General features: G+C 42.3%; 1 protein-coding gene and 1 long non-coding RNA gene across 2 annotated transcripts; both read right to left on the bottom strand.

Moving 5' to 3' along the window:
- Positions 1-89: 89 nt before the first annotated feature.
- On the bottom strand, positions 90-10,072 carry ddx23 (DEAD (Asp-Glu-Ala-Asp) box polypeptide 23). The gene is made up of 17 exons (XM_076277208.1): positions 9,999-10,072; positions 9,402-9,583; positions 9,057-9,185; positions 8,811-8,904; positions 8,598-8,663; positions 7,312-7,450; positions 6,877-7,010; positions 6,591-6,703; positions 6,134-6,277; positions 5,269-5,494; positions 4,027-4,172; positions 3,197-3,374; positions 2,662-2,904; positions 2,360-2,511; positions 1,933-2,041; positions 1,657-1,831; positions 90-970 (listed from the first exon to the last, which is right to left on the bottom strand). The coding sequence occupies exons 2-17, from the start codon at positions 9,581-9,583 to the stop codon at positions 747-749; spliced, it is 2,454 nt and encodes an 817-aa protein (XP_076133323.1). The 5' UTR covers positions 9,999-10,072; the 3' UTR covers positions 90-746.
- A 4,345-nt stretch (positions 10,073-14,417) lies between these two features.
- On the bottom strand, positions 14,418-15,168 carry LOC143114983 (uncharacterized). Its single transcript, XR_012985020.1, has 2 exons — positions 14,988-15,168; positions 14,418-14,503 (listed from the first exon to the last, which is right to left on the bottom strand). It is a non-coding gene; the product is annotated as an uncharacterized LOC143114983 (long non-coding RNA).
- Between the last annotated feature and the right edge of the window lie 146 nt (positions 15,169-15,314).

The following is a 15,314-nucleotide window of genomic DNA, read 5'->3' as shown; positions in this document are numbered from 1 at the left end:
AGCCGACATTCACAGGTTAATAAACATTGCATGGATATGGGAGATGATTTTCACAGCAACACTGTAAAAAACCAAGTCAAACATCACAGTTCAGCCAAATTTGGGTTTATTAAAAGTCACAAATACAATGTAATGTTGCAACCTATAGCAGAAATACTCACTTGTCTGAAAAAAAGCACAGTTGAATTGGGATCTTGCTGGTAGATTACAGTCTACTCACTGAATTGGTCTCTTAACAATTTAAAACTGGGAGATTGGTAAACTGATATCAGTCAGAAAAAAAACACTAAAAAACAAAAACAAAAATGATCTGGTGAAGGAGGGCTGACCCTTGAGTCACCTTCGAGCTCAAAATGTACGTGTCACTAATCCAAGCACCGCAGGTTGTGCAGTTTCTCTCTTACACACACACACACACATGGCTATACAACTTCATGGTCCCTTTACTGTTGACCCAGCAAAGGGCAGGTGGCCAGCTTCACCAACACAGGGAGGGATCTGGGGTTTACAGTCAGATAGAGAAAACAGCCGTGAATGGATGATAACAACCAGAAATAGGGATATAGAGAGACAGAGAGAGTGACGTACAAGAAATGACAGACGAGAGATGGACCAGGTAAGAAATGACCGATAACGCAATACAAAGTGACACAGAGTAAATCCCAGAACAAAATGGCCGACACCCATGGCCTCCCTCTGTCGCAGACCCTCCCCAGCGGGGGGTGTGGCTGGCGAGTCCGCCCCCCTCAGGCAAAGATGGTCTCCTCGCGCCTCTTCTTGGTGAGGATGGTGCCAGGCTTGTGCTGCGCCTCCGGGTGGTTGGTCAGCTCTGGAGGGCAGGTGGACACTGGGCTCTCCAGGATGGCCTGCTTCAGGTCGTAGAACACCGACGCGTCCTCCTTGGTCAGGAAGGTCATGGCTACTCCGCTCTTGCCGGCACGACCCGTTCGGCCAATACGATGGATGTAGTCTGTGATGGGGAGATCAAAGCATACGTAAGTGTGTGTGTGAAGAGAGAGGTCCAATTCATGTGTCCAATTCTGTAAATTTTAGTTACTTTAAGTCAATGGTCAGTCTTCAATCCTGGCAAAATATTTATATGTGGACTCAGCTATTTAAGTACAACCCTTCAAGGCCTCCTGGCTAGAATAGTGCATTACTCTCAAAGCTATTTTCTTTGATTTAATTTACTGAACCAGGAGTGTATCCAAACGGCTATAGGTGAGGAGAAATTAGCTGAATATGACAAAAAAATAATATAGGTAATAATGAAGGACTGCATGTCTTATAATAATAACACAAGCTGAGATTGAATACAGCCACTAACGCACATATCCAGATGATTTCCAACAATATTTCACAATCAACACATCTCCTGGCCACCCAATACACAATACAAGCCAGTAATATTCCCACAATAAAAGTCTATAGAGGCCCTGTAGCGTGCTGGGCACAACATCCTTTTGCATTTGCTAAATACTTTACCATATAGGATGCCGTGTTTAGATAGTGCTAATGGTCCCATTGTTCTATTGAATCTATACCTCGCCATTAGAGGCGTGATCGAGGGAAAAACAGGAAGCGATGGGGCCCCGGGCCCCAGAGACGCTATGGAAACGGAAGTGAAGTCAGAGGCGTGTCCGAGTCGGCTCTTACCCTCGATGTTCTTGGCCATGTCGTAGTTGAGCACCATGGAGACGTCCTGGATGTCGATACCTCTGCCGGCCACGTCTGTGGCCACCAGGATGTCCTTGGCGCCGGCTTTGAGGTTGGAGAGGGCAAACTCTCTCTGTTCCTGGCCCTTGCCACCATGGAGCGTGCAAGCATTGTACTGCGGGGAGAGAGGAGAGAGAAACACTGGTCAGCTACTGCCCCCTGTCTGTCAAGGAGAAAATGACCGATGTGTCTGAAGTGCTTTGGGTCGCATCCTACCCCCATCTTCTCCAGAGACTTGGCCAGCACGTCGCAACCCTTCTTCTGGTTGACGAAGATGATGATGGGAGGCTCGAAACCGCGAGAAAGAACTTCCAGAAGCTTCTTCCTATAAACCGAGAGGAAGGAAGAGTTGAAAGGGAGTTAGTCACAGACTCCTGTGTCATTTTGATGTGTTTGAGAGAGCGGGCGCTGTAGTCAGTAGGCACAGTTCACCAAATACTGTAACAGTTTATAGGAGCAGGTCAAGCTAAATCAGGAGCAAAGCACAAAAGAGCTTCTGTGGCACTGTTGTGCACCAAGATCCATACCAGCTACAAGAAATGTTTCTGGAAAACGGCCCCTAAGGCTTCATCTGTTCCATTAAGTTACTCACTGGTGTGTGTGTGTGTGTGTGTGTGTGTGTGTGTGTGTGTGACTCCCTGACCTCTTTTCGGGCTCGGACATGAGCAGGACCTTCTGCTCCACTCTCTCGTGCGGTTTGCCTGCAGAACCGATGTAGACCACCGCGGGGCGCCGCAGGTAGCTCCTGGCCAAGCGCTCCACAGCCGCGGGCATAGTGGCTGTGAACATGACCGTCTGGGAACACCGAGCAGGGAGGGGTAGGGAGGGTTATTTACAAACATAAACACAAAAGGTTATTTATAAAAATAAATAAAATAGATCAAAAATCGATCAAAAATCTTGTTTAGCGCAACCTTAAGTTTTGTTTCAGAGTGTCTGTCCCACCTGTCTGTATTTGTGTTTGCCAGACTCGAAGTTCATCATCATTTTCTCGGGGTCCTCTGCCTCGTCTGTATCTGGCTTTTGATTGGTCACTGGGATGTATTCCAGAATCTTCTGCACGTCGGGCTCGAAACCCATGTCAATCATCCTGTCGGCCTCATCCAGGACGACGTACGTGCAGCGTCCGAGCACAAGGTAGCGGTTCTCCAGCACGTCGATCAGACGACCGGGAGTGGCGATCACAATCTATGAACGGATTAGGAGGATCAGATGAGAAGACAGGACAATGAGATTGTGATTATGAAGTTGTCATTTAACGATTGTTAATGAATGTGTACGAAATAATATAATATAGAAGCTACTGCAATAATTAATTACAGTAAAATTTAATTCTTGTGTCACATTACCCAAATCAAGTTTAAACCTCCCAGTCAATAATTCTTAATTATTTTCAAATAGAATTCATTGATATGGGTTGAAGATCTTGGGGTCTGTTTGTTTGTGTGTGTGTGTGTGTGTGTGAGTCCTGATGTCTGACCTCGCAACCCATCCTGAGGCGGAAGCCCTGGTCCTCTCGGGAGATACCACCAATCACGGCCACCGTGCGGATGCCGAGGGGCTTGCCAAACTTAAGGGTCTCTTCTTCAATCTGCTGGGCCAACTCACGAGTCGGAGCCAGAATCACAGCGTACGGGCCCTGGTCAGAATCCTCAATTCTACAGAGAACACAAGCAGTACGAGTTTAAGATCTGACCAACAGCTGGACTCCTCCTCCTCTGAAAACTGTGACCAGGTCTGGCTACACCATTAGGTTTCATTATTCTCACTGCTGCCTTAATCTGGGAGCAACCAAGGAATCATCCAAGATTGGGGCAGCTGTGGCCTACTGGTTAGCGCTTCGGACTTGTAACCGGAGGTTAACTTGCTCTCTCCATGAATAGCTCTCTAATAAAGATCATGCGACAGCCACTAGAATAGTGCAGGAATCCCCTGAGGCAGACAAGTGACTATGTGATATGCATCGCCTATGCTTCTGCAGAGAAATCATGTGATGTGGCCTCTAACAGCAGGAAAGGTGTATATGTGGTATTTTGCTTGAGTTGTCCATTGTCTCTGCCGAAGCTACAGCATGACAGTCATGGGTTTTGTCATATGTCTGTATGTAATGCTTTTGTCTGGAAACAATGTAATTTAACCTGTATAAGGCTGGGCCTCGCCCCAGAGAACTTTGGAATTGCTGCTGCAACTTTGTTGATGGTAACATGTCCCCAGTGGTGATTTTCATCTCTGATTGTGATTAAAGATGGCACCTCTTCACCCTCCTGTGGTGCCTTGTGGTTAAGATTTTTTTTTTTACCAGACCCTCACCTGTCAATCTTGGGCAGTGTGGTAATCCAGACCAATAGCGGGATGAGGAAGGCAGCCGTTTTACCGCTACCAGTCTCAGCCACACCGATGATGTCTCTGTTCTGTAAGCCAATAGGAATGGCCTGTCTCTGGATGGGCGTAGGATCCTGAGTTGAAAGGAGAAACGGACATTAAAGTATCAATTTGCAGCTGCAACAGCACCACTCCATCAACACACCCTGACTGACAACTGACTGACTGAAATACAAAAAAGTAAATCTGGATCCTGATTGATGGTTGTTGTTTTAGCCCAGCGGTTCCCAAACTTTTCCCCCCGCGTACCACCGCCTACATTCCGACTCGGCTCGCGTACCCCCACCATCCAACACATAAAAACGTAACGCATTCTATAACCCCCCCATTCTATAACCCCCCCATTCTATAACCCCCCGAGCGTTGACAATATTTTTCCGTTTCCCGGTTTTAAGTGCGTGCATTTGGTCAGTTAAAAAGTTATGAAAATTAGCCTGCATAGTAGCCTAACTACATCCACATACAATATCTTATAATAGGCCTAAAACAACGCATGACAAGGATGTATTCGTTTGGACATTAGGCTATACAGCCTAGAAAGGCTAAACTTAGGCTACCTTTAGTTTGTTAAATGTAAAGCCTAGCTTAATGTTACCTTTCTTGCCCATCTGAAATAACTCCTAGCTTTGCTCCTTCCCTCCTATCTGTTTTTGTTGTTTTCAAAAACCTGTTATATCCGCGAAACTTTCCCCCCACGGACCATCCAACGCATTCAAAAGTAACGCATTCTATTAGCTATTCCAGGTGTCATGTGTAATAAGCTGCCCTTTTTTTGATAAACACATACAGAGTTTATAAATTATATCCTTTAATTTCATGTTTCCATCATTATGACCTGATTCGAAATTATGTATTTATTCATGAATTAATTACAAAAGATTTAAAATGGACAAAAATTAAAAAATTCCGCCATAGCCCTTTTCAGCTCGCGTACCACCGGGGGTATGCGTACCACAGTTTGGGAATCCCTGTTTTAGCCTATTGTTTTATTGTTTATTGCTTAATTGTTAGTACCTTAACTTTCCACTTTTCATCTTATTATTTATTTATTAACTGATTATTATTTTTTTAATTGCGTTGTTGGCGATGCAGCACTCTAAATAACAATACATTGAAATTTAATTGAAATGAAATTGGTGTAACTACTAATGACGAAAAACAAATACCCACCTTGTAGCCACACTTGTCGATGACCTCCAGGATGTGGGGTGGCAGCGTGTACTCCTTCCAGTTGCGGATAGGGTTGGGGATCTTGCCTCCCTTGGTGGTGATGCTGTAGTCCTCGCGGAAGATTCGCCAGTCCCTGTCCGTCATCTCTTCCAGCTTCTTCTGCGACCAGTGCCGGTCGTCCCAGCGCTGCTTGGCCTCCTTCTTGCGCATCTTCTTCAAAAAGCGCCTGCGAGAGACACGGGTGATGGATATTAGGCGCACGTGAACTTACAGAATGCTGGAACACATATTATGCGCATGTGAATTTAAAAAAACGCTGGAACATATTCCAATTTTGTATAGTAATCCGAACCAGTATCTTTGTCTACAGTGTGTATATTTTTATGTATACATGACTGTGTGTGTTTGTACATGCTTACATAGCTCGTCGTGCCTAACACCACCCCTTAGCTGTTGTAGAATCAGCGTAACCTACGGCCTCTCCGGGCTTATTGCTTTTCTAAAACTGTTGCTATAAATACCTTTGCAAAGTTTCATAAAGTAAAGGCAAAGCAACTAGAAATGTAACGATTTATTCATAATCATTCTTCCGCCAAGAAATATATTTCCTCTATCTGAATGGTTGCCAAGCAACATCGAGACACAGCTACTTTAACTTTTGTATCAAGTTATGGTAGCACAGTAATATAGAACAAAATGCGGTCATGTTTATGCTGCATTTTAAAACGGCATCGAACGCGACTCCAATCACAATCAAGGACCGGAACTATCAGTTTTAGAAGTGATCATATACCCATGTAAGTGTATGTGTACGTGTATATGTGTGTGTGTGTGTGTATATATGTGTGTGCGTGTGTGCACTTACTCTTCCTGCTCCTTCTCCTCCAGCGTTCGCCTCTTCTCCATCAGGTCTCCATAGAAATGGGACTGATCCCTCTTCTGCTGTTTGAGGTCAATTCCAGCGATGAAGCCGCGTCCATACAGCTGGACATGGTGCTTGTCTTTATATCTGTGAAACAGAATAGGGGGGAAAGACACTTAGAAACTCTCAGGTCAGTAATGTTTATCAGCATCATCAATGTACCTGATGAGAATGGGTAGAGTAGTTTGTAATTGGGCAGAATGTAAGCTTAAGATAATTAAGATAAGCTTTCAAATGGACTTGTGGTTAGCTCTGTACATATAAAGCAAAGGCTGTTAAAGGGCCAACTCCTTAAGTAAGCAAAAGTGCAATGGAAAACAATGCTGCAGTGGGATAGTAAAATCATAATTTTAAGGTTATAGTAATGATGGTTCATTTGTGTCCTTATACGTATACACACATGGGGTTGTAGTCGACTGAGGTGTCTTCTGAGGCGTCCCACTCAAACACAAACTTCCTGTCGTTCAGGTGCCGCGTGCGACGGCGCTTCTTAATGCCACCCAAGTAGCGCTCCTGAGAGAGGCAAAGCAAGAGAAACTTCTTAATATAGCATTCTTCATATAGCATTTACCATTTGGAATACATAGCTTTGAGTTAAGGTGCATGTTTGTGCTGTGCTGTGTGTGTGTGTGTGTGTGTGTGTGTGTGTGTGTGTGTGTGTGTGTGTGTGTGTGTCTTTCACTAGCCTTGATGGCCTGGAGCTCTTTGCCCTTGTCCTTCTCCTCTCTGATCTTCTGTCGGCCATCATCCTCATCGTTTCCGTTGCTCTCCCTCTCCATGCGCTCCCTCCTCTCTCTCCGCTCCCTCTCCATGGGGTCCTCTACATGAGGGCAAAGCAGGGATGGCAAGTTGAGAAACTGGGACACCTGCAGTTTTATTATAACAATGTTCTGAGCTAATCCGTGAATTAGTGTTGACAATGCTGTCAAAACTGAAAAAGCCGCATAAATTATTCGCCACAATATTGTTTACACAATTGAAATTGATACAGCAAAACATAATAATTAAATACAGCATTATGTATTCAAAACTAAAAAATGCACATCACGTATACGGAAGAGACAAAGGGCTTTTTGGGGAAAAAAATAATCTATAAATCAGTAATGATCAGTTTAGTTTACCAAGCATCTTCCTCCCGATGTCCTGGAACACTCTCCTCTTCTTCCTCTCCTCGTCCACCATCCGGCGTCGCTCCTCCGTCTCCTGTTCTCTGCGTTTGAGAGCCTCAGCCTCGCGCTCCGCTTTAGACAAAAACTTGGGCTGCGGGGGGGGGGGGGAGTAACAGAGATAGAGAGATACAGCAGAACAAATTATGACAGCTCGTATTGTAAGTAAATCACAGGCAAGTTAGGGCTGTGCAATTAATTGAATTTCAATCTCAATTTTGGTTCCAAACAGTCACAAAAATAGTATAATTGACAAAAAAACAATTATTTTGCCACATTCCATTAACTCATTGAGTGCCAAAAATGTAATATTAAGTTTTTCCTTCCCATGCGTTGAGTGCCAAAAACGTAATATTACGTTTTTAGCTCTTTTTTTTAAATTACGAAACTAGACACTCTAACACACCTTATATGTGATTTTGGGAACTCTGTGATGAATGGAAATGAAATATATGACGATCGAAAACTCATGAAAACACACAATCTGGACATTTTATCTGGACATTTTATCATAACTCGGTTGCCGCTTTGGGTCGAATCAGTGACGCATGCACGTCATCTCAAAACCAGGCCAATTTCGTGGGTCTATCACTAGGTGGCAGTCTCGCCAGGTCTCGCTGATCACTTCCCGGAAAGTTTACAGGCAACACTTAATATTTCATGAAAGACGTTATATCTCGATTTCTAGAAAAAAACAGCGATTTTGATGAAAACTAGCCACTGTTTAGCTTGGGATTTCTCAGGAACAGAGGTGTGTAGAAATACACGGTTTGCACCCACTGAGAGCTTAAAGTCTCACCTTTTAAACGAGCCATTGTATGTGTTCATAGCTATAACACAGAATATGCTGTGGCTGTACAAAAATCATCAACAATGGTCTAGATTGCTGGCACTCTAGGACAAAGCTTCCGAAAACAGCTTGGCATTCAATGAGTTAAGAAATAGGGTTTTTGGAAATAGATACAATTTCAACTCCTACAGCACACTGATTCATGCTGCTTCTTTATGCCCCGCACTCCACACGCCCCTCTCCTCTGTGCACAGGCCACTCAAGCTGGGTTGCATGTGTGTGGGCTCCTGCCTCCCTCATGAATAATCATTAATCGAGATTACAATTTTGACCAAAATAATTGTGATTATGATTTTTGCCATAATCGAGTAGCCCTAAGGCAAGTGTACAGAAATGACGATAAAATAACTGAGGAGAGCAAAAAGCAGAGCAAAAAAGTGAGGACTCCCACCTTGGCCTCAGCCTCCTCCTCTGCCTTCTTCTTAGCCAGGAGCTCCTCCAGAGAGAGGGGTTGCACCTGGGAATGGAAATAAAGGGAAGAGGAGGAAAAGGACACAGAGAAATTGAGGGAGGGTGAGAGAGGGTATGGAAAAAGAACAAAATTATAACATCATGGTATACTAACCTTAAATTTCACTGTTACACACCATAAGGAGTTACATACCTTATCTTTCTTCTTCTTGTCATCATCTTCATCCTCCTCCTTTTTCAGGTCTCTCTCTCTTTTCATCCGGGCCCTTGACTTTGGTGAGAGGCTCCTTTCAACATACATTAAAAAATACAGAGAGAGAGAAAGAGAGAGAGAGAAAGAGAAACAGACAGTATTTAAGATCTAGCGGACATGACAAACATTTATTATTCTAATCCCCAACAGCAAGGATCAAACAACAGTCTTCACACCCCTACTCACCTGGATCTCTTGCGGTCTCTGTCTCTACGGTGGCCATCCTTGTCTCTTTCCCGATCCTTCCGGCTACGGTCTCTGTCTTTGTCTCTGTCACGTTCCTTGTCTCTGTCTTTATCTTTCAATCGCCGGTCTCTATGGAGACATGTCAGGGTAACAGAAAATAAGTCATTAGTGTCTAATGTTATTACTAAGAATAGAAATGTAACTTAATTTATGTTTATCATTTACATGCCAAGCCTGGAAACATATTTGCGTGATTCTACAAAATTAGGCAAGCTAGAAGCATGTGCATTATCAAGGGACCTTGTTATTGGAAAACACAAACCTAATAGTGTATGTCTGATTTACCTGTCTGGAGATTTGGAGCGGGTTCGAGAGCGTTTCCGCTCGCGGGAACGTTGACGCTTGCGTTCCTTGCTTGGGGATCCTTTCCGATCCCTCTCTCTGGATCGGCTCTTTTTGCGCTCTCTGTCTTTGGTCGTGGAAGTGGAAGCTTCCCCCTCCTTTTTGTCTGTAGGCTCTACACCCATCTGTGCGAACAGTTCGGAGTTTACTCAGACCGACGTAAACAAAAAGAGTAAAACATCCTATAGCCTACAGATTTAACTTAAGCTACAGAGGAACTGTTCAAATGGAAGTTAATTGCGTGTAGATGCTGTTTTGAACAAACAAACACAAACACTAATCCTACAGTGAATTTGCTTTAGGAAAAGTAGGTTTTTTTTTGATAGACTATTTCTTTCAGATGGTCTGCATAAGAATTGGTCACGCACTGAAGTTAGCTGATTGATTAGCGAGCTAGCAAGATGTCACACTGTGCTAAATACAACAATATGCATTCAAGTATTTCGGAATCCTTGTTTAGAAGTATACGTTATGAGCGAGTAGATGCACACAGTTATCATTCGGTCTTTAATGATAAGTATATTCTGGCACAAAACTCACCTTTGCTGATTGAAAACAAGACGCATACGATTCACCACCGTCTTACACAGCCGCCATCTTGGAAAACACGTGACCTCAATGGAAAGTGCCTAGTGGGAGTTGTAGTCCTTCACCTGAATGAATCTGCTATCAATCCCATACAGATACCTAGTATTAAAACTACTTCTCCCACAACATATATAGGTTTCCCCAGCAGGACCTGTTCACTCTCGTCAGGTCTCTCTGTAGTGTGACCTTAACTCATCAGTTTACAAACAACATAACTGTGGTTGAGAAATATAATGGAGTTAGGCTACTTTTATTTACCCATATTGCACAGTATGCACTTACGAGTCCAAGGAGAGAAACTGTAGGTACTCTCACCTTTGTCAAGATTATTATTAATATAGATAATATAATATAGTATATTTATTAATAATTCTGATAGAATGGACAGAAAAATAAAGAAAAAAGGTCCATACATATTTGCATAAATTGACACACACTGACCTCAAGGTGGTGCTGTAATAATGAAGGTTTTTTTTTAATGGGGGCTTTTAGGCCTTTAATTTGACAGGACAGTGAAGTGAGTGACAAGAGAGAGATGGTGTGGGATTGGGACATGACCCAGGTCAGACTTGAACCCCCATTGTCCCCATTGGCACATAGACCCAAACGTGGTATGGGCGCTGTAGCACCCCCAATAATAATGTTTTCAACTCATAGCCTGTTTAGAGAACAGTTTGGCCCATCGTCAAAATCATTCTATCATTTTAATCTATCTTTGCTCGACTGGTCTTCTACTCTAAACATGTAGCCTTCACTTTTCCCATATCCACATGTTCAAAAATGTGAAATCTGCAGTATGAACTAGTCGGATGTGATGTGGTTGGCCATGAACCGCATCCAACTAGTTCATAATGTACATTGTTGCCTATCTATGCTGACAAAAATATGTTTGATCTTTGACGTCAAATCATTTTTAAATTACACATCAAAAAAGTTAACCATTATGACTTTGCGACCAATATCACATGATGTAGTGCTCCAAACAAAACTTCATAGGTATACTCACTACAAAATGTTTTGGACACATGGAACATTTTTTACAAGGCTATGCAAGCTTATGTATGTCATCCATCTCCATCTCAATCCAGAGATCCAGGATTCGACACTTGCCTCTACCAGATTGTGTCTGGTCTCATTCTTGGATTTAGGTTAGGACCCCCTGTACAGTTTTCAGCACTCTATGTCTGTCTTTTACCAAAACAAAACTCACACTCAAAATAACACTAAAATAATGAATAAAATAACACTGAACTGTCATTCTTTTTTTGTGTATAGTTATGCTTTGTCTCAAAAATCCACAGCATTTCCTGTTGTCTCATTCCTCTCAGCTGACAGTAGCTCACTTGGTAAATTCTGAGTGTCTTATTGTATTGATATTGTAATGTTGCAGGTTGCTATGTGCAACGTGTCTGCTATAATAACCATACTATGTATGTAGATGTCTAATATAGATTAATACTGCATTTGAGTGTGTTGATTCTTTACTGTTGGATTTGTTATAAAATATATGGGGGTCATTGTATGAAAACCTCCTAAAGCTTAAAGTAGCCTACAACAATGCTAATGTACTGTGACCACTTCTGTCCTGTATCAGCTGCCTCACGGTACTTTGCCCGTATGGTTTGATGACCTTGTTTACTGTTGACTGGGCAGCGGTGGCTAAGGAGGTAGAGGAGCAGTTCAGTAACAGTGTCCTTGAGCAAGACACTGAACCTTTAACTGCTCCTGGTGGGCATGGCGGCCTCCACCATCGGTGTATGAGTGTGTTTGTGAATGGGTGAATGTGAGGTATTACTCTGTAAATTGCTTTGAGTACTTGGAGGAATATAAATGCATTTGCCATTTTTACTGTTTATTTTGCGGAAACTCTTTCCCAAATATCCTTACACTTCTCTGTCAAGATACTGATACTGTTCCTGGGAGGCCTCCAAAATACCTGTATATGTACATCATGAGGCCCAGCCTGTATTCTTTTGGGCTTTCATCGTCTCACACGGTAAGTGGACGGTAGCGTAACTGGACCTCATTCATTCATACATAGGAATCATATTTTTATTATGGTTTTCACCATGTTTTTGCTCTTCCAGGATAATCACTTTCTCATTATGTCAAAGCACCATCACTATCTCAGTGCCTCAGCACATGTAGCACTCAATGTGGCTCCATCTCCTCTGTTTGGTGCCATGGGCAGCACTTGTCCAGATCTCCCAGACGGAAGGGAAGGGCTTACATGTAAGGAAGTTGTGATCACAGGGAATCTCAACGGTAGACCTGGGAAGTTTAACTGCAACAAGTGAGTAGTCATGGAGGAGAATTGCCTGCTTGTTTAACCTTTAAACACTGTTCGTTGCTACCCCCCTGGACAAGCCTCAGGCTACAGGGAAAACTGACGCTTCTACCATTTGCAAATCACTCCCTGTCCCACACCATATTTTCAAACCCCACTCTTGGCGAGGATATTCTCACGTTTGCCATCAAATGTTTCTTGGTGTTTTATGCCCCCAATGTTGTCTTCAAGGCAGCACTGCCTGGAAGGCACTAGGGTAAGGTTAGCCATGGGTTAAGGTTAGGGTTAGGGTTGGGGTTAGGTTTAGGATTAGGTGCCTTTAAGTCAGCGGTGGCAGCGCTGCCTGGAAGATGACGTTGGGGGCATAAAACACAATTGAGCACATCAAATCACGCCTTCAAGTCCTCCCAACAAGATCAAACCTGGCTACGTGGTACCCATCCAACTACAAACCAGACTGCATTCTTCACTCCACTAACTATGCTAATGAGACCACTGCACATGTCCTGATGACTTTACATAGCAAGGCATGAAAGACTGGTGGACTTAGTATCACAAAGCATCAAAAAAGTACAGGAGGGAACGATAAAAATATACAAGCACCACACTGTACAAATGGACTGGTTCAATGACGAAAACACCAACAATATCACTTTCTGTAATATTCCAAATACCCCAGATATCACCATTATAGATGACAATACTAAGAATGAGACTGTTGTTTGAAATAGGATGTTCTTTTGATTTGTACATGGACACTTGTTTTAACTCCAAGCTGCTGAAATATCAGCCACTTGCCGACAACATCACAAATATGGTAATGCAAAATTATCATTCTTGTTTTTGGGAGTCTTGGGCATGTGCACAAACTTGTCTTACGCGGACTGCAACTGTGTGGACTAAGCAAGCCAACTGCAAAAAAACTTTGGAGTACTGCTCCATTTCTGCAATAATAGGTAGTTTATCCATCTGGAAGCGACGATATACCCATAATCATGCAGTTCAAAATAAAAATAGCACAATGCATTCTGTGTTTGATCAGACCTGTCTAAGTGTGTAACATACTTCCTTCAATGTTTGGATCTGTGATCTTCCCCTGTGTTGGGTCCAAATAAAAGCATTAAAATGTGTGTGTGTGTGGGGGGGGGGGGGGGGGGGGGTTCTGTGTGTGCGAACATTGGTGGTTCACATGCACAAGTGCCAACATGACAACATGAACTGACAACATGAACTGTGTGTGTGTGTGTGTGTGTGTGTGTGTGTGTGTGTTTGTGTGTGTGAGTGGGTGTACATGGGTGTGTGTCTGTTTGTGTGTGTGTGGGTGGGTGTGTTTCTGTATGTGCGTGCGAACATTGGTGGTTCACACGCACAAGTGGCTACATGACAATATGAACTGACAACAAGAACTGAATGTGTGTGTGTGTGTGTGTGTGTGTGTGTGTGGGAGTGGGTGAACATTGTTTAGGTTTAGGAGTTGTCTAACTGTCATATCACACTCCTAGGAGTATTTTTATAAACAAAACATCACACTAAAAATGACTGCAGTCCCATTTTTCACAAGTTCCTATTGTTTCAGTATGGGGCATAATAAATGATACAACCCAGATCAATGATATTCGATGACTAAATGCCATGTATGCATGAAGGTTATTCCATGAGAGCCTCCCAAATCTAACAGAGCTTGAAGTAGTACAGCAATACCAATGTACCGTGGAAACTGCTGTGTCTTGCGTCAACTGCCTCAATGTATTTTGCCCCTATGTCTTTAGCTATGTTGATATGACCTTGTTTACTGTCGCTTTTAATGTTGGAAATTTCCCAATTCTGTATCAAGATACTGTTACTGGAACGCTTCCTTAATACCTGCACTCTAAACCCGAACTAGTTGTCATTACTAGAAAATTGCGTGGAAACCGATTGCCTTGCAGTTGTATAAAATAACTAGGTTAAAATGCATGTTAACAAATTCATTAAAATATGAACTAAGTTCTGTAGATAGGCCTATTGTTTTTTTTATTTTAAGATTAGGGTACTGTATTAATTTAATTGTTTTATTAAAAATTGAAAAGAAATTCATCACAATGTATAGGAATGCCTTTTATTATTGATAAAACATGAACAAACAACATTTAAACTCATAAATATTCCACATCCACTGTAGATGAAGAACCTATAAAAAAGAACATAAGAAAACAATTTTTTAGTCCATGTTCATTTACACAGTTGAAATAAAAGTTTGTTATATCACCTATGAATGCAACAAATAAGTGAATGGACATCGGCTAACATTAGCCAAAAGCTAACCAACATGTGCTGCTATGGTTAGCTAAAACTGTCTACAGACAGAAACACCTATTTCAATGATAAAGTCTGAATTAAACTTAGTAGCACCAAGACAAGTATATTTACACGAAAACATATGTGATATTGTTATAATCTGGCATACACACCCATTGGAAGGTAGCTACCATGAGCTAACTGTCCGAAAGACTACTAGCATGCTAACAACGGAGCTAATGTTACCTTACTTTTCTCAGGTTAATGTAAAAATAGTAAACAAACATTTAGCTAACTATTGGTCAAACTGAACATAGTTTTCGGTTATTTCATCATAATTTAAATTTTTCAACAAGTTCATCAGAAAGTTCACCCACCATTTGATGTAGTAGCCTATTTGTCACAGCAGCACGAGGCATGGAGTCATTCATCTGGACTGAGAAGCAGGAGGAATGGTTGATGGGCAGAATTTTTTTAGACCCCTCCTCTGCCTTGCAAAAACATAACATTTATCGTTGTCTCTGCTTAACATGATCAGTGCACTGTATATTTCACTTAAATAGTAAAATCAACTCATTTCTTTTAGTTATGACATAGATTTTTCACAAAACACACAAACATTAGTAGTGACCACCTAACATATTTATTACAACTAAATCTGGGTTTAGAGTGTGCATATTCTGTATGAAAAGACTCCCTCCCAG

The sequence above is a fragment of the Alosa pseudoharengus genome, unplaced genomic scaffold (assembly GCF_046254945.1).
Source record: "Alosa pseudoharengus isolate Yale_2024_CS ecotype anadromous, Long Island Sound unplaced genomic scaffold, YU_APseudo_1.1 YU_APseudo_1.1_scf_9, whole genome shotgun sequence".
Taxonomy (NCBI): domain Eukaryota; kingdom Metazoa; phylum Chordata; class Actinopteri; order Clupeiformes; family Clupeidae; genus Alosa; species Alosa pseudoharengus.
The sequence above is the reverse complement of the archived record's forward strand: the minus strand, read 5'-3'. Positions and strand labels throughout refer to the sequence as shown.

What these genes read in the sequence shown, in the direction of transcription:
- ddx23 (XM_076277208.1), bottom strand. Translation starts at nt 9,583, where the DNA reads ATGGGTGTAGAGCCTACAGACAAAAAGGAGGGGGAAGCTTCCACTTCC. An exon ending in ACAAGAAGAAGAAAGATAAG is followed by an intron (nt 8,664 to 8,810) that starts GTATGTAACTCC and finishes TTCCATTCCCAG; the next exon opens with GTGCAACCCCTCTCTCTGGA. An exon ending in GCCTCAGGATGGGTTGCGAG is followed by an intron (nt 2,905 to 3,196) that starts GTCAGACATCAG and finishes ATCCGTTCATAG; the next exon opens with ATTGTGATCGCCACTCCCGG.